The sequence below is a fragment of the Limanda limanda genome, chromosome 21, assembly GCF_963576545.1.
Source record: "Limanda limanda chromosome 21, fLimLim1.1, whole genome shotgun sequence".
Lineage (NCBI taxonomy): Eukaryota > Metazoa > Chordata > Actinopteri > Pleuronectiformes > Pleuronectidae > Limanda > Limanda limanda.
Window position 1 is genome coordinate 8,582,334 of NC_083656.1, and position 19,609 is coordinate 8,601,942.

The window sequence follows — 19,609 nt, forward strand, 5'->3', positions numbered from 1 at the left end:
TATCACATCTCTGCATTTCGGATGAGCAGCCCAGAGAGCCATATATATAATAAATCAGGATTTCGTTGTATATTGGTTACAATGAGATTCTGGTGTACAGTGTGAAAAGAACAGTAACCCGCTCCTCTTTCTGCTGGGAATCCCTGGAAACGCTTACTGACCCAGTGGGTGTCTGGAGCGGCTGAATGTAAGATTCACTGTTGTACTGTATCATTCAGAATGTTTCCAGGGGATGAGGCTTCTCTCCTGTGCCTGTGACTCTCACACTCGACAGTAAAACCGGTGGATTTAAGGGATTTCTCGCTCATCTTTTCCATAAAGCAGATTACTCCTTTGTCTTGCAGGCTTCCCGTGCAGCCACGTGCAGCTGCTTCCACATCATCAGGGATCACCGCCCGGCATTACAGCGTTTCCAGTGGGATAGACCCGCTCTTCAATGGGAAGGTCATAATTCCCAAACAGGGAGGAGACGGCAGAATTCACAGGAGTCACTACAGCAATGAAAATATGCTGTATGTTTACATAGTATGCTGTATAATCTGTTGTGTGCACACTCATGTTTTTGTGTGTACTTCTTGTATCATCTGGCATTCAAGAGAGTTTAACCTTTGCCAAGGCTGATTGATATTGGTATTACACATGCTTTACTATATTACTGATATTGCACTTACATACATTGAGATCAGATATATTTGCCTCGTTTAAAGAATTATCTGCAAACTGCTCACACTGAAACAAGGCAAAATATTCTCTGATATAGTTGAAAGAAAAATGTGTGACCATAAAGCAAAGTAAATCCAGGTCAGGCCCTTATATAACTTTATTTAGATTAAGAAAAATCCAGATAATTATCTAGATCTGCATCAAATTCCACCTGTTCATAGACATCAGCACTCCTCCACTCCTTCCTCCGCCTGGATCCAGACGTTCCGGTTTCTGTGGTGTGTGCTGGATGCAGTCTGACGGGTAAAGTCACACAGTGTAGCAACTATGTCAAAGTTTGAAGGAATGGATCAACCGCTGACGTTATCACTTCACTTCCAGTTAAGAAGAAAGTGCAAATTACATATTTGCCATTCCATTAGTTGGAGCTACCGGGCGCTAACCCAAAGATAATTAACATTTTCTAAATCCAAATTAAAATGAAAGAGTCAAAGAAGTGCTTTCACACTAATGTCCATTATAAAATAAGAGCTTCCGGCAAGATTGTTGACACACGCACGATACAACTTGTGGAACAGCGGTGCTTACATAACCAAACACCTGTAAAACAGGGAGGACTGTTTGTTTGGTTAAGGTTTGTAAAGTAGCTCCTTCGTGGTTTACAGAACCTTTTACTTGAGCAAATATTACAAGATTGAATGAGATAAGTGTTTTAAAAGACATATAATCATCCATTAGTTGGGGTTGTGAGCACCATCACATTCTCTTCCACACGTCATCAGAGATAACGTATGTTGATGTCGATGGGGAGAGCAGGTCGAAAATAACCAGTTAACTTTCACAACAGCTGCTGCTCCACATTTAAAAAAAAGAGACGGCCTGATGCACATTGATTTATGATTCAGCTTCTCTGAATCTGTCGTGCAATTTTATGGAAGTAACAATTTTATATATGTTATTTTTTAAATGTAAAAACAACAACATAAGAATCTAACCGTGTTCCTTTCCCTGCTGGTGCAGTGAAGGGAACAGAGTGGCTGTTGTTGTCAGTGTGATGGAGTATGACTCCAGAGAATTGGGGTTTGCCCGGGGTTACAGCCTTCAGGGCGTCCACGGCGACTCACACTTCCTGATTCACTCCGTAACCCGACATCAAATCACTGAGCTCTGATCTTGGCCGCTCTGTGAACCTCAGTAGAAACACAGTGTGGAGATGACTGCAGGTAAAGAAAATCCAGGTAGAATAAGAGGAGTGGGCTCAGAGGTTTTTGAGTCATAAAATAAATGTGTAGACAGCGATGTTCATCAGCCAGGTGATGAGTAAAGAACACGCCTGCTGCACAGATGGAGCATGAAGAGAAAGGAAAGCAATAAAGCAGAAAGGAGTGAGTCATAGATTGTGCTTTACGGCCACAATCTATGGTCAAAGTATCAGTGGAGAGGAAATGGAGCAATTCAGCACCACAGTCATATCAAGCCTTAAACAGTTTATACAAACTGAAATCTGCGGTGAGCAACTGTTTGAAGAAGGATGAAGAATTCCTGAGTCAGTCGCTCTATAAATAAAGGCTCGTTCGGTCAATATCGAAATGCAAAAAGCATAAAAGGGGACTCAAAGGAAAATTTGGCTTTTACGAATACGACCACAAACTATAAGGAACTCAAGCAAATTACTTCAAGCAGCTTGTGATCCTTTACTTTCTATAAGAAAAAAAGGTGTTTGCTCCTGCTGAACTTGAAATACTGGTTGAAGTTTGTGTATGTGTTCCAACAGAGGATGTTTATCTATGTGGAAATACTGTAACCGCTTGGATGTTATCAGCTTAAAAGATCAGTCATTAACAAAGGGATGAAAAGCAGCGTGACTACCTGATGTGTCTGCATTTTTTCTCATGTTAGTCGAGGAGGTGCATGCTTTTTGTACAGGTTCAGCCCAGTGGGGCAAAGTGTGATTTGTCAATATGGGCTGTAGCAATAAAATTTGATTGAGGTAAAGGAGGTAAAATCATTAAAAGAGATGTTTTAAAAATGTTTTAAAGCAGCTTTATTCTATTTATAATGCACACGAATTCCACCCTAGCTTTTAACAATACTATGGTGCACATTATGGTACACACTATGGTACATTAGTTAGAAACCACAGTACTTGTACCATAGTGCATTACTCTACTAGAGTACATTCCATACTGTTTAATCTTGTAAGTACTCAAGCCTGAGGGATATGGATTTCAGGGGAGGGCAGATACCTCATTATAATCATAAATCTTATAATAAATAACTTAAAAGAAAAAGAAAAGCAGTACAATACAATAAAATGTATAGAACTTGAATGAAGACAAACATTTATGTAGATCATTGTACAATTGTACTGTCAAATATAAAACGGTATTTCTTTCTTTATTTCATGACCAGACAAACAAAAAAGTCTATAGGTGCAATTTGAAAAACGCAACAGGAAGACTGCTATTTTGCAAGACTTCGATACTTTTGTTGTGAAAAAATCCACCAGATATTTATGGTAGTGCAAACATAAAATAACAAATAACGAGCCTTCTACATACCGACTAGTGTAGTCGTTCATCATGATGCTTTGGCTCTGCTGTGTAGAGAGGTTGGAGAAAATACATATTCATGCACAAGGCCACTGCAGCAGTGAGCAGGAAATTAAAATGATATGGAAAATGACAGGTTGCTGCACTGACGCTTTCGTTGTGTTGTCCTGACATAACGCGCTTCTCTCTTACTATTCACCGTTTCAACAGAGCAGTAGATTTTATTGTATTTTTTCTTTTATGTAAAATGTCATGTACCGGTTCCTCCCCCAGGTGCAGCGACTTTTCAAAACATACATTATTTTGAATACCTTGGTTTCTTTGTTTGCATAAAGCAACGTTTTCAGTGTTGCAAAATTATTTGACAACTAAAAACCCAATGAAGAGGCAACAAATCCTTACATTATATCCAACGATATGATAAAACTGGCCAGTTGTTCAGATTTCTACACTTTTACCTCGAGTAACTCAGCTGAGCATTAAACTTTCATTCTGCATGAGGAAATAAAGAAAATGGAAACTTAGATAATTCACCTATCTGATTTTCTCCTGCAGGAAACTACAAAAACTTCTTGTTAACTTCATGTTAGATTTTCACCTGCATTAGTTTGTTTCACTGTTCTTTAGCTGGATTACACAAAAACTACAAGACAGATTACCATGAAACTTGGTGGAAGGGTGCGCAATAAAAAGAAACATTAAAAGCGTTGATCTTTTTAATTAAATTAGGCCCCATTTAGGGGACTGATATTTACGAGTGAGAGAAATTTGGTGTAGGTATCTGCTCTCTGAGTGGCTTCCCAGTATTTGATATATATTTTAAAATTAAAAAACATGTGTTTTAATCTGGGCTTTAATGTTATCCACCGATTTGAATCCTCCTGCATTCATTCTTTGAAATTAAGGTTTACTTTTATCTCCACCAACAATTCATTCATCATTATTATTTAGTTTTTGCTCATTCCCCATCCTTTCTTATGTAATTTTAATTATTTGAAGTACATCTGTGGTATAATCAGAGTTATATAACTGCCATATTAGTAGTGGTAGTAGTTTATGTGTTTTATAACTAAAGATCCAAACAGTGGTCGCATGCTTTAAAGCAGTAAGTAAGTGGCTTGGCTTCGGTCCATTAGCCATATTGCAGAGATATTAAAAGAATAATGGAAATTAAAGCACTTAGAAACTGGATCCTGCTTTAAAGCACTTGGCTCAGTGCTCAGTTTGTGTTTCACGTTGTATAGGTTGCACTGTAACTACCCAGAGCCTGAAAGCTGACACTGGTCCCTGTATATAGTGAGTGATCTGATCTAATGACTTTGTCTCTGAGTTGTGAAAACAACGCTGCCGCCGCTGAATATTATGGGTCCAGCTCTTTGGATCGTCTCTCTCTTTGTCATGCTGGTTAAACAGCTTGAAGCTCCAATGGGATCGACTTTGCTTTTTATAAACTCTTTCAAGATTGAGCCCAAAACAGCATGTTCTGCTGCTTTATGAATAGAAGACTTAAACTTATTCTACCACAGCTTGAGCCATTATTCAGACATTAAAATACCCATAATCAAAACAGGCAGCGTCCAACCCCAAATCCCACAGTGGCTTAGCCATGATTTAAGCCTTCCTGGAAGCAGCCCAACCACTCACAGTGAGGCGTAAAGAGCTTAGGATGGGAGGGGATGGAAGTGTCCACCCCAGGCCGGCCCCCTGGTCCATCTCAGCGGAAATATGAGTTTGTAATTCACTTGCCTCTGTGCTTGTGTTGGAAATAAGAGAAAGCAGCTAATGAATGGAAAGCGGCAACAAATATATATCTTGGTCCAACGAACAAAACCTCAGATGTCTAATGAGGTGTGAGAAGAAATCTCATTGAAAGAGTTCGATTGGAGTTAAAAGCAGTGAGTCACCCCGCTGGCAGCGCTTCACACAGGAGCTGCAGCCATCTCTGCCCTGCGCTAACAATGGAGATGGAAATTCATGGCGTGTGTTAAAATGCAAATCACGCTTTCTATCTTGGAAGTTGGACACACTGCAACTGTGGCAGCCGCGTGTATTTTTAAAGTTTCGAGGGGACGCAGGATGCATGAGGTGTGAGAACAGCGACAGCAGGAACGGCTCCGAGACATTAATGCAAATGACTGGATTCGTGTTCTGCAGGTGGGGACAGTCCGATTGGGATTCAGTGCACAGAGCGAGGGATGAACTTACCACCAGCTTTCAAAGTTATAGCCCCTGTGATCATTATGCAGCAATGTCTATTAACCTCCAAACATTCATTTTCTCTAAGTGGCCGTGGGAAATTATTAAGAATCTGAACTTGCCAAGGAAAAAGCCTGTTTGGTGCAAAAGGGCCGGCTGCAGAAATGAAAGAGTTTCCTCTGTCGTATCTGCCTTTTCCTGTGAGAGGGAAGGTAGTGATGAGATGTGAAGCACGTGTGAGCTCTATCACCACAGCAACGCCCGGGTCATCGTGCAGCTGAAGATTTTTGTTGAAATCTGCAGATTCAAAGTTGTTGTGAGTTTCTTGTCACAAAGTGGCCCGGGTATGAGACTTTGAGGATTGGGAAGAATGTGCAGCACTCCTCTTTCCCCTGCTCTTTCACTACGTTGCTACTCTACCAAACTAATTATAAAACACTGGGCGCTTGTGCCAAGGAAGCTCCGAATTAGAAACGCCTCCTGCCCCACCGCTCCCTGGGGACACAGTAATTATCGAACCTAATACTCGCTGGTCTCCGAAAACTAAAAGTAAGACCACTGCAAGAGTTTGGCCCCAAGTAGCAGAGAGAGACGAGCATCAAGCAGCTCTCAGTCTGTGGACTCTGCAGACACAGACGGCCACAGGTCAGGAGAACCTTAATTAAACGTGTCCAGGCGGTGAGCGGATGTGTCTGTGTGCTGCACAAATATTAATCATGTCATGCGTCTATAAGACCCCAGACATCATGCAAAACAAACCAGCGAACGAGACAGCTTCATCCTTTGCATTACAATTAAGACTTCTAACGAATCCTGCTGCAAGACACAGCAAGTTTATATATACTCTGTAAATAAGGTTAATTATTAACTTAACTTTTGTCACAACTTTGAGGTATTGAAAAGTCATTCGATAACAAGTAGATTGGTGAACTTTGATATGATCAACGGTAGATCCGAACAGAAGGGGAAGAGTGTGGATATAAAAATGGATGGGAAAATAAACAAAATCCAAGTCCACGTCAAATACATTTATCTCTGAGATGGTTTGTGTCATTCCAGGTAGTTCTTATTTCACTGTTGTTTGTGTCATTTTCCAGTTTATATTTGGTTTTAAATATTTGATGCTAGAAAGAACAGGATGAAACATCATGTTTTACAACTGAGACTAACTCTGGCTCCAAATTATTAAGACGACAGCGTTCATGTCCGGGATACTTTGGCTTCATTTCTGGATAATGGGAGGAGATGGAGATGTGTTGTCCATCTTTATATGTAATTTATCATCCGCATTGAAGAAGAAAAGACGAAAATGTATGAGTATCCAATTGAGATGATTTCTGAACGCGATGGGGAAGGCCAAAACATAAATGAAAAAGATCGATGTTGAATTTAATGTCACATTTCTTGAATCGGTTACTGCAATGTCACATGTGCTCTTGTGACATTTTCCGCTCTAAAAATGATTCTTTTCATTAATATTGAAGAGAAAAACTGGAAGAAACTCGAAGGGCACTGAGTCGAGCACATACATCCACCAAGGCCAAACAGTCTCCTTATGAAACAACATCTGAATCCACTAGATTCAGATATTTAGTTGGATCTGCACCACATTTCACACACTAATAAATATCATATATTTGTGTTTTTTCAATCAAGAATCCATGAATTCTTAACAAAAGTCAAATCTCTGTCAAATCCAATGTGTTTTCTTTGTTCTCTCTTTCAGTCCGTTTCATGTCCAGTGCAGTAAGATAATTTCCCTTGAGTGTAAGTCACCTTGTTATTAGTCGTACTTATCGTTAGGTTAACTTTAGTCTCACATTGTTTTCTGTTGGAGGGCCCTGACAAAACAGGCCTGGCAGCTGCCGTCGCCCGAAAATAACGACAGACTAAGGCGGGCAGAGAGCCGAGTGACACTGCCACATTGTTCCCCGTCCAGCACTGGGTGCGGTGAAAGTCACACAAAATTGTGCTGGCACCAGAAGCCACAGGTGGCAGACACCCTGCCCGGCATTGCCACAAGGCCTCGGGCATATCCGTCGAATATTTGTTACATTTAACAACGCTGACGTCCTAAACTGAAGCCAAAAGTCAACTGGAAATGTCAGGAAAAGGGCGCAGGCGGTAGAAGCCGTCTGAATCCTTTCAGGCCGAGTTGAATAGTGTGGAGATGTCACAATTAAGCAGCTCTGAGCTGAATTCCCAGTCAAGTAAAGAATGAGAGTTGCATCCGAGAGAAGAGAGCCAGTCCCCACAAAGGTGTTCGCTCTCTCCCTCTCTCCTCTCCTCTCCTCTGCTTTTTCACTCTCATCAGACAAAAAGCTTTTTCATGTAGTGGTACAATTGCCGCCGCTCACCCAGCCTCTCTCAGAGGAGGAGGGGGAGGAAGAGGAGGAAGAGGAGGAGGTGAGTTAGTCTGCCTGATGAAATTGCCCTTTCTGGCCCAGCTATAATTTTGTCCTGAGCTCTGTTTCCCCCTGCAGCTGCTCCCAGGTGACATCAAATCCAGACGACAGCAGTAAAGAGAGAAGACAACTCCTTCACCCGGTCATCCAATAGGACTTCCTGGACATGTTGACCTGGTAATCCTAGATGACGGCATTTTTTCATTCGACAGCTGCTGATGGACTCAAAGTAAATTCTCCTAACCCGGTAAATACACTGGTTAAATGTACCTGCCGTCACAGCCTCCTCCTCAACCACTGCTTCCCTCAGTGCTTTACAATGTACCGTATCATGTGGTCGTTAATGGAGTCTCTATAAAACCATGGTGACACACCTATGCACACAGGCAAGGGGCACACGTTTGCACACAAATGGCAGAGTGGGTGATAATGTCACACCTTTGTCAATCGCTGGATAAGGTTTGTGTGTGTGTGTGTGTGTGTGTGAGTGTGTGTGTGTGTGTGTGTGTGTGCATGATGTTTCAGAAAATCAAAAAAAGACACAATAAACACACTAGAAAAAACATCATGTTCATGTTCAGACGTCCTCTTCAGTATCAAATATAATCTAGTTGATTTTTGACTGTACAGTCATGGTTGGCATGACAACACGACTTTCATGTATGTAAAAGGCATATCATTATATATCACCCGACCGGAAAAACAATAACAATATACTCATCTCAAATCGCTAAGCAACTAAATCTAGGAAAATAAGAAGCTACACTAAGATAGTGTGTACCTCTGCTTGTGTTTTAATGAATTGAATTTGACCTTTTTGACCCCCCCCCCCCTCCACCAACTTTCATGGCAGTATGTTTTGTAGTTTTTGAGTAATTCTGCTGAGAGTCTGACAAACAAAATGTCAAAGATCCATGCCAACATTTAATTGGTTCTCTCTTGGCTTATTCTTTATTTTTTTTTTTAAATAAAAAAATACACAAACATGTATTTACACCATCGACTTGCAAACGGTAGAATTTCTAAGTAGCCTGACTAATTCTGACAGTATCAGTACATGCGCCGCAACGCATGCAATTACTATTAATCCTATTTATAGGGGCAATTACCAGCAAAAACAGCCTGTTCACCAGCAATGTTAAACAACAGGAGCCAATTCATCCAACTCAGATTGTAATTCCACTGAGTGTGTTCCACCTGAGACTGCAACTGGAGTTAGCAATTCAAACTGATCCGTGCCAGAGGGCAGCTCTGTGCTTCCATTAATAGAAAACCTTTCTGTGGCCAGAATAATAGCTCTCCCCACCAGCACCCATCACCTCGACACACACACACACACACACACACACACACACACACACACACACACACACACACACACACACACACACACACACACACACACACACACAGACTTTTAGAAACTGGCTAAATGTCACTCAGCAGGGTCCCATCATTTAGGAGCCATCACCCCCCCCCCCCCCCTGAATACACCAACCTCGGATGCTCACTCTCTCACGTGTTTCCATATCGCACAGGTTCTCCTGGATGAGATTCTCAGGGGAAAGTGGAAATAGATGCATGACATTACAGGAGACCCGCTGGGGGGGGGGTGTTGGCACAGGTACGAGCTGCTGCCACCTGTTCAGCCCCTGAAGACAGTTGTGTTTGTTTGGAGCGACGCACACAAACCCTGTGATGACATTTGTGATCATTGGTGGTCTTGTATGAGGCAAAAATCGACTGGAGGGGATTTACAACAATTCACTAACTGACAGATGGGATCCTCCCCCCCCCCCCCCCCCCCCCCCCCCCCCAATCTGGGGGATAACTGCTGACCTGTACTTGGACGACTAAACACCAAGCATCTCCACTCCTGTTGTTTACTTTGAGTGCATGAAGAGTTGAGTGCTTGATCTGGAGCAGATAAAACCTTTACAGACGACTGAAAGGTCATCAGGAAGTGTCCTGCCCGCTAATCAAACAGCCCCGAAGGCGCGGTGTGATCTTTTACAATCTGCCGAGAGCTGAGGCCAGTCGGGCAGATGGAGATCCGGCCTCCGGGACTTCCACAGGGCAGCTTGCACCTGTTTATCACTCATCATCCACCATGAGAAGCAAACACTGGGCTCAGACTGCAGACAGGATCAGCGTGGGTCCAAATGTGTCACGCAGCATCTAATGTGTGTTTAACAACCATCACGGGAGGCAATAACCAGGAAAGATTAACACTTAAAACTCGGAACTATGTTCTCAACATTTGATTTCTTGATCTCACAATTTCAAAGTTTTGTATTTATTCTTTCTGGTAACTGGTTTTCTTATTCATTGTTTCTTTCCTTTTTGCTCCCCTCTGTAAACCAATGTTTTGAGCAGAAGAAAAACTATACAAGTAATTGACTCCGTGGAGAGATCAACAAATGTTCGTTGGACCAAGATCCGTAAACCTCCATCTAATTTGCAAACTTCCTCAGGCATTCTGCAGCTGAGCCTCTGTCTCCGTTGTGTTTAGGTTTTAAGATTCATTCTTTCCTCGACTGCATCCAGATCTGTACTTAATTATTTAAGCAGAAATAATTTGGTTAAATCAATTACAGGACAAGTACTACACTTACATTTACATGCACCAGTACGTGTATCAGGGAGCAGAGCTGTAATTTCTACCACTTGGTAAAGAACAGTTGAAAACAGTTGATTCACCCCCAGTGGAAGAACATCCATGAGGAAGAAACTGCTTCAGAATATTTCAAGAGAACTGGGCAATACAAAGAATATCAATAAGTCCAATGTATAGTGATAATGAAGGTTTGACACATATTGGATCATAAAGAAGAGTTTAAAACAACAAACTAAATAAAATAAATGATAATGTGACATTTATTGTGATAAGACAGATATGAATATTGTTATATCTTGATATCATTTTTAGCCACCATCAGTCAGCAGCTCTGCAGGAGAAAACAGGCTGCTTGCAAAATCTGTTTTTTTTAAATAAAATAAAAAAAATGACATCACTCCTCACTTAAACAAAGACAGATAGATGAATAAAACAAATACACCCCCGCCCCCCCTCCTCTCATTTAAGCCATCACAAGCCTCTCAGCTGGCCGGGAAACAGGCTTTAATGTGGCCTCTGAACAGGCCGACGCAGAAAAACGCACACATCTGCTGTGTCTAGGTAAGCTGCAGTTGCCACGGTTACAGACGAGCGCTCGCTCAACAGTTGTGTGTCAAGCCATCATTGAGACCGAGCTCTTGAGCTGCACGCGCACACACACACACACACACACACACACACACACACACACACACACACACACACACACACTCACAGATGAGTTTATCGTGGATGGTTCAGAGTGAAAAGCAGGGAAACACAGAATGGCAGTGGAGCCGATGTCACGCTCCGTTTAGCGATCTGTTGCTGCCGCCGTTCGCCGTCACTTCAGCGTCAGCGCTCAGGATGATTTGATAGACAGTGCCTTGGGGACAACTTCAGCTCAGCCTGAGTCATCAGGGGTTCATTTGACATTTGGAGGAAGATGGAGAACATGTACTGTTTTTAGCCCAAACTGGGAGTTTAAAAAAAAAAAAGGAAGTGTTTTGCTCCTGGTATTAATCACCGGCTTGCAGAAGCTCACAGCTCCGCACATCATCTCAAAACAACAACAAATGCTTCACTTCACAAGGTTTTAATTGACCAGTTTCAAACAAACATAGTAACGATACAAATGTTCCGACCAACTCACAATGATCAAGCATTTGTCAAAATTCCTTATAAATAAATCATTACTGCTCTGTGTTTCCTGCACCAGATGGGTTAAAAGCAGAGGTTAAATTTCCCTACAATTGCATGAGTGTGCTTGTGCATGTCTGTGCATGTGTTTGGGACAAATAACTGTATCTTAATCTTAATCTTAATGAAAGAAGCGCTCACAAAGGTCGGGAGTTATTTGTCCCCGATAAAACATGAAGTTAGTGTCTCGCTAATATTCTACGTCAAACCATAATGTTTGAGTGTGGCAGCCCAACCCAGTATTCTTGATTAACAACCTCCACATGCTGAGCCAGCTGGAAATGCCGCACCACATTTAGGGGGCTGAGTGAAAGTGGGATCAAGCTCCGAGCACTGCGGCAAGCCTTGGCATGGCACCCCCCCCCACTCATGCCATTTCATTCCACCCCTCCTCGGTCACGTCAAACGATCTCGTAAAATAAAAATCTCCACTGTACATAAATCGTGTTTGACTCGATGACCTCTCACATCAATCTCTCAAGCCCTCTTTTGATCCTGACGTACAAAACATGGTCACATGTGATCAGAGCGGTCATGTGATCACCACGTGACAATGTCAACAGATACATCAAGCGCCATGGCAACCAGCTCAGAAGACAACATGCGATTGGTAAATTGTATAGGTCCCTCCCTCCCTTCTGGATCCGTGTCTCTCTGCTAGGGCATTATGGGACGTCTGACCTTAATACACTATTTAAATCTCTCCTTTTCGTTGCCCTGACCGACTCTGTTTTGATGCATCTGGAAAAACTGTGTATTTATGCTTCAGACATACAGAAATAAATCCAAGGAGCATTCAAGCGTGCCCCATTCGCAGGTTTTCAGACGCAAGCCCCTCCTGAACATGGTTTCTGGCTTGTTCTATAACAGTAGATGTTTTTCATGACGGCGCCCCCCGTGAGGGAGCTCAAGCCGGATGCCGAGCTGTCATGAAGATCATCAGGGATGATCATGATCAGCTGTCACGCTTCATCTCACTGATGTCTCCACCAGCAGCCTGCTCCACGTAGGTTAAAGTAGCTCCGGATGTCAATCAAAGATTAAACCAGGGGAGGATGAATGTGGGTGAACTCACCAGGACTCTTCCCGTCAGTGTCTGAGCGGAGATCATGACTCCGGCCCAGTCTTTGACGGAGGTCATCCAGCCGACCTCGCTGGCAGCCACATCGTCCTTGAGTTTGACGCCATCGACCGTGATGATCCGATGGACCTCCTGGAAGATGCAGAAAGTAAAAGTGAATAAACGCTCGAACTGTGAACAGTAAACAATATGTTCAGGAATCACATCCACATTCAAGTGCCACAAACACACAACTATGTTTCAAATAAATAAAATTCTGTTTTCAGCAAAGTTAGCACTGGGAGAGACATATTTTGCGGTTGCATTATTAACAATCATAATTTGTCACGACACAAGGGAGCCAACAAAGAGAGCTACACAGTAGTGTTAGTGATAATGTTATGTTTTGTTTACAGCAAGAGAACATTTGACTCTGACGTTACTGTTTTGAAAGTCTAATCTTGTGTTGTAGCCTTTGTGTAAATTCATAATTTACATTTCACATAAAATTTGTTAACTTGTAAATAACTGTAATATGTATCTGCTTGTTGCCAACACACGCTAAGAATAACCTCATAGGCAAATGGGTCACGGAGCAACCTGGAGCAACGTGAGTAAATTGCTCAACATGCTTATCAGCTATAGTCGCTGGTCTGATCGGTTTGTTCTCTGATCCTGGGAAAGGATTTTTCGGAGCTTTTGAAAGATGTTGGAACACTGAGGTGAACTGTCCAGTGATAGTGGGTTTGTCTCTTCTCACCTATCCTTTATAAGAGAACAAGTATTGATTGGTAAACACGAGCGAGCACCACCTGCAGAAAGCTGAAGTTTTTATATTCAAGTGTCACTTTGGTTCTGGGATTGACGGATGTGCAAAAACCAGAGGTGTAAAGTAACGAATTACATTTACTCACGTTACTGTAATTGAGTAGTTTTTTTGTGTACTTTGTAATTTTTTAGTAGTTTTTGAAATGGGTAATTTTACTGTTACTTAGGAAATTTTGACTGAAGTATTGTACTTCGCAACAATGGAAATTACATCCGTTACTGAGTAAAAAAAAACACAGTTCAAGGCACAAGGCAACTCTCACTGCAGTGGTAGACAGTGTTGTTCATGAACGAGTTCAAAAGAACGCGTTCATTCCAACAGCGAGCCACACCTGCAAGTAGCGATCTTTTCCGTATTATTCAGGAAGTGCCTTTTCAAAATAAAAGAAACCATTTCAAAATAAATGTATCAAAACTTTGATTTGTTGTGCCTTTTGTTTGCAGGGTATGAATAAATAAACAGGGAAAATTAGCAATAATAAAACATTTATTATACATATAATATATATATATATATATAGTAATTGATACATATGAAATACAGTTTAAGGCAAGGGGTAGTGATGGATTAAGTTTTCTTTAAAAAACAAGTTGTCTTTCATTTTGACTTTCCACCTTAAAACTATGAACTAGTTCAGAATTTAAATGGTGAACTATGAACGTGAACTATACATGTTTACTTGTATGAACTGAACTTTGAACTAGTTCATGAGAGGTGTGAACTTGCACAACACTGGTGGTAGATGCTGCATAGAGTGGATTATGGAGTCGATGCAAGCCAGCTGGTGCAGAGTAACGAGAGCTAGAGAAGGATGATATTGCGGACGACAAACAAGCAGGAGCATCAAACTTTCCGCCAGTTGAGATTAAAGCAGATGAAGAAAACCCGTGGCCATATCTCAGCAAGCAGTTTGCCTTCAAACGCAAAAGAGGCAACAGCTATATAATGCTCATACTCAACAAGCAGTTTGTAGACTAGTGCTCTAAAGGTGGTCCCAAAGTTTAACCAAAAGTTAAACTATACAGTGGGAAAGCGGCATTTTAACTTTTTATTTTAGCTGTCATGTGGTTCATGTCTTGACATGTCCTCCCAAAAGTTCTTAAATGTTGTGTTGAAATGTTAAATGTTTAATGTTTGACATGTTTAATGTCATTGCACTTATATTTGTAAAGATTCTCCTTTAATTAAAAATAACTGTTTTTGGATTGGATTTATGATCCCTTGTCTTTTTTTGCCATGTATAGGAGCGCCCCCCATCAAGTTGTTGGAAGTAACTAAGTAACTTTTACTTAAAGTACATTTTAAATTAACTACTTTTTACTTTTACTTGAGTATAATATTTCCGTACTTTTTACACCTCTGGCAAAAACACACAAAAACACATCCTCCACTTCAGGAGCTCAAAAGCTTCCTTCTTAATATAGTGACCAGGCTCAAGGCTTTCAAAATAAACCCACGCACATGCATACAGTAAACATACAGAGTGAGAGAGGCAGAGACTCCAGGACTGTATCCATGGCAGCCGCTGAGCTCCTGGTGTTTCTGCTCCACTGAGTGAGTGGGCTGCCTGTCTTTCTTCCTGCCTGTCTGTCTCTGTCTGTCTGTCTGAAATCATGACAGGATGCAGGTTAGCCAAGTTCCCTGATGTATAAGGCCTCAGCCTCCAGGCTAACACGACTAGGACTCTTTACCCTGTGACATCCTTCTCCCCCTCCACCTTAATGGTGTCAAGCATCACTCTCTCTCTGAAGCCTCTCTCCCTCCGCTCTACTCCTCTTGCAGAATTAGTTGATGCATTGTGTGTGCATAGTTCCAGGGGGGGGGATAACTCATCGCTGTTTACACTGGTTCCTTTTGTTCTGGTGCTTATGCCCATGGATCTGACACATGCCACATTCTCCAGATGCAGGATGGACTGTGTGGTGTGTGTCAATGTGATCGCAATGCCAGCTTCAAAGAACTCCTGGTATGCAACTATGCAACATGTGCTGTGCTTCCACTGCACCATAAATCTTTGCAGAGTGGAGGAGGGAGCAGCACTTCTGAAATACTGAATGAATGAATGAAATTTAAAGGAGAAGCCTGGTAATATATTCTTAAAAATAATGCATTAGTCTGTTTCGACACTGAACACCTTCTCATCCTCTCAGGACCGTACCACTATGAAAACAACCCATAAATACAGTATCACTTCATTGTGTTAAACATATTCTTAACCAGCATCTTTTCAGTTTCACATGTTACTCAAAAGTCTATGCGTTGATTATTTTCATATTCGATGTACAAGAAGGTATTTAAGGCATCAAGCCATTTAATATGGGATTGACTCAAAAAAACCAGTGTCCATGTTCAGTGGAGGCGAACATGCAGGACAGTGCAGAGGCCTGTGTGTGTGTGGAGGCTAAACCTGATAACTTAAATAGCTTTTTGACAGCAGCTGATGGATATGACAGAGAGAAAGAAGTTACTGTAAATCAGGCTCTGATGTTCCAGGAAATTCTTGTAGAACTTATCAGAAGTAATTAGTTTCCAGATTTATTCTTTTAAGTATCAACAAAAGGGTAAAATTCGAACAGAACCGTGGTGGAATGCAAGGCCGAGTTTCAAAGAGGAAACCTGGCAAGCGGAGAACATTTAATTAACTGACAAGCTTAAATGAATGACTATATCTGCTGAAGTGTTGAAGATAACACCGACATTGTCTACAGACAATACAGCAATGTATTCATTGAAATCTCTGAGGATTTTGTTGAGCTCTAGACATGTTTTTCAATTAAAATAAATCATTTTGCATTTAACAACTATCAGTTAAATATGGTGATATTTAAGGTTCAACAGTTTCTAAGGAATTGGTACAATCACTTATCACTTTGTTATTTAACGGAAAATTACTCTTACCAACCCATTTGCCCTGGATTTCAATCATCATCATTATTATTATTATTTTTATTATTATTAATGTTATTATTATTAATAAATAGCTGGCTGCACATAGAAATTCAATCACGTTCAGGTCCATTAGTCAGAGACAAGCAGACCATGTTACACTTCCACCAGCGTCTCCAGAGCCCTGCAGCACTAATCTGATAACACTATTATAACGTGTCTAGTTCACTTTGTAGCGAAGGCAGCCAAGGACATACAGGAGTGGAAATTTCTTTGAAACAGCGATGTACAAATAAGAGATTAAGTGTTTTCAGACAGCGGGGGTTTCCATTATCAAGCTGTGAACTGCCCTCAGTGTAGTTCTAATTCATGAAGTGCGTTTACAGCAGTCTCCTTTAAAGCATTTATCGTACATCGTGAACCAAACCACTAGGGCTCTCCGAGGTGACATCATCATTTCTCTTATTTCTTTTGGTAAAAATCTTATCAGGCTGGCCCTGAAACTGAGCCTGAAGGCAAACCTCACATCTGAATCCCTTTATGGGGATCAGGGTGAGTGGATCAGACTGTGGGTTGGAGAGTGAAACGGAAAAGAAGGTGGCGTGTGCCTCGTCAGTCAGCAGCCTGTTGAATAAAGTGTTAATCTGTTAAGGAACATAAAGCTAAAGGCTTCAGGTTTCATGGGGATCAACGTAGTGTAAGAGACGATAATGCTGTGACTTTCACACGTGTGTCGTCTGGGCTTCAAATGAAATCGCTATCCCTAAATATTGAATGTATACATAAGAACTTTTTAGTTTCTGAAGAGGTTCTGAAGAATTAAGCATCGTCATGTGAGAGAACTGTTTGGGATTCTTTGTTTTCTCTCTAAAAACCCTTTGAAATAAATGCCACAGTTCACGTCTTCCATCTCAATGAAACACTTGGCCTGATATCTCTGTGCGACTGTGCACAACCAGGGGGTGGGGGGGGGACGCAGGCTGTACTGAGTGAAGCGACGGCCGTTAAGCAGACTTGATTGGCGTCACGCTGGCATCCCTCAGCACATCAATGACCAAATCTAAAATGGTGATTATTTTTAAATGCCCGTAAAGGCAGAGTTTAAAGATTAATCACTTGTGACTCATGACATGCCTCTGTCCAATTATTTCCTAAAAGGCTCAGACATTTTATTTCATCTTAAGGTCACATGCAGGAAGACACCTTCAATTAAAAAAAGACAAAAAAGGGAAAGCTGCTTTTTTGACATTTAAATCTCTAATATCTTCCCACATGAAAAAGATTGAGTCCTTTGTAGCCTGTTCACAAAGTTCTAATGTCGATACACCCTCTTGATGGCACCACTTTTCACTTTCTTACGTTGACTGAGAGGATGCTGCAGTTGTTACCTTCAAACAGAACGTATACTCGTGGTTACGATGTGAGTCGCCGTGTTCGTGGTTTGCTAAGTGTTCCAGTGGTCAAGTCCTGGGAACACGACTGCTAGGCAACGGCAACATGGACGCTAATATTAAGGGTATTGTCCGCGATTAAGAGCCACAGACGCTTATAATGTAGCAAGCGAGCAGGCGGGTAGCAGGCGGGTAATACAATCAGGTAAATGCAGGGGCATAACAACAGAGGGAAAATGTGCAATTGTTGGCAATGCGAATAATTTACAATTTCTTTCATCCAACAAAGAAAAAACTTCTTCGGCCTGCACCATTTCTCAAGATGTCATAAACGTAATGTACTTGTGTACTTTGTTGGTTAGCAGTGCTAACCTCACTGGAAGAAAATAAGTGGTAGAAATACAAGCTAAAGGATAGTAAATAATGGATTTTAGAGCATGTAAGTAAGCAGCTGCGTGGCAAAAGGAAAAACTTACATATAGCAGCTTTAACGAAATTAAAATAGATGAGATACATGTTTAATGGCAGCAGACATCAGATCCGTACATGTGGTCATTAAAGCCACTAAGGCAGCACATCTCCTCTCTGTCACTTTGATCGATTGCCTCCAAATTTAGGTTTCACTCTCTCTCTCTCTCCGGAATCTAGTTCCCCTGACAGTGCGGGTCATTGATCAACACTCTAAGCCCATTCTCATGATCCTCCACGACCATTTGTCAAAGGCAGAGTACATTAAACCAGAATAGAACACATGGCCCGTGACAGATTTTCTTCAAAAGCGACTAAATAATTGAAAAATACATTAATATAAATCACGTTAATAATGAATCGAGACATTCTCCGAGGAGGAGAGAAACTTCCTGAAATATCCGAGTCACATTACTGATCTATTGCCACTAAGCTGTGTGAAGAGAGACTTTCACATACGGCCCTTGGCCTCATGTTCTTCCAATTAATGAATCGCTGAATAAATGCACACATTGTTTGGTGGATATCTGCATAAATGTATAAAAAACAAATGTTGTAAAGAGGCTCAATGCATCTCAGTGTGAGGACATGAATCAGACATGAATATTATGTGGGATCAGAAGATGATATTTAACACTAGTAGCATGTTTTATTAATGTTCAATATCCAAAACTACTTTAAATAGCAGAAAAGTTTATGTATGAGTAAAAACTTAGTGAAAAACACAGACTAAACACTATTTACATAAAACAGGGGAAGCTTCATAATTGAATTGAATTTTTTGTCTTCCTTACCGAGGAGAACCAACTAGCACGGCAGAGATGTTTAACATTTGTGTTAATCGGAGACCTGTTGGATCCCAGATGGTGCGACGACAGCCAACCAGCAACAGGCTGTTTACATTGTGCAACGCAAGCCAAAACTTGCCTGACTAATCAAACAGCCAATTAAACTGATATCACCAGGAATATATGCGCTTTCTTTCCAATGAAGACTGACGACCACAGCAGTGAAAGGATCTCGGGGGTGAGAGGCTGAGGAGACGACGCTGCCTTCACATGCTGCAACGTGTGATGCAATAGAGCACTACTGGTTACGGGTAAAAATCGAATGCACACTAACTAAATCAGGTTCTTGTGTTATATACACAAAATTCTGCAGCGGATGGCAAGTTTGCGTTTTAAAAATCTGCGAATGTTGTTAATTTTACATAATATTCCATGAACACTGATGTAATTCATGCTTAATTATCATTCTCTCTGCTTGACTTGTTGACATTTTGTGTGTCTGTGTGTGTCTGTGTGTGTCTGTGTGTGTCTGTGTGTGTCGCCGGGATCACTCGGGTGCTCCGTCTCTCACATCA

General features: G+C 41.4%; 1 protein-coding gene across 1 annotated transcript in view; it reads right to left on the reverse strand.

Annotated features, from left to right (window-relative positions):
• LOC133027981 (calcium-activated potassium channel subunit alpha-1-like) overlaps positions 1-19,609 on the reverse strand; it is a 70,738-nt gene that overhangs the window by 46,852 nt on the left and 4,277 nt on the right. Inside the window, exon 2 of the mRNA XM_061095170.1 lies at positions 12,688-12,825. Coding sequence (XP_060951153.1) covers positions 12,688-12,825 — 138 coding nt within the window. The remainder of the gene's footprint in view (positions 1-12,687; positions 12,826-19,609) is intronic.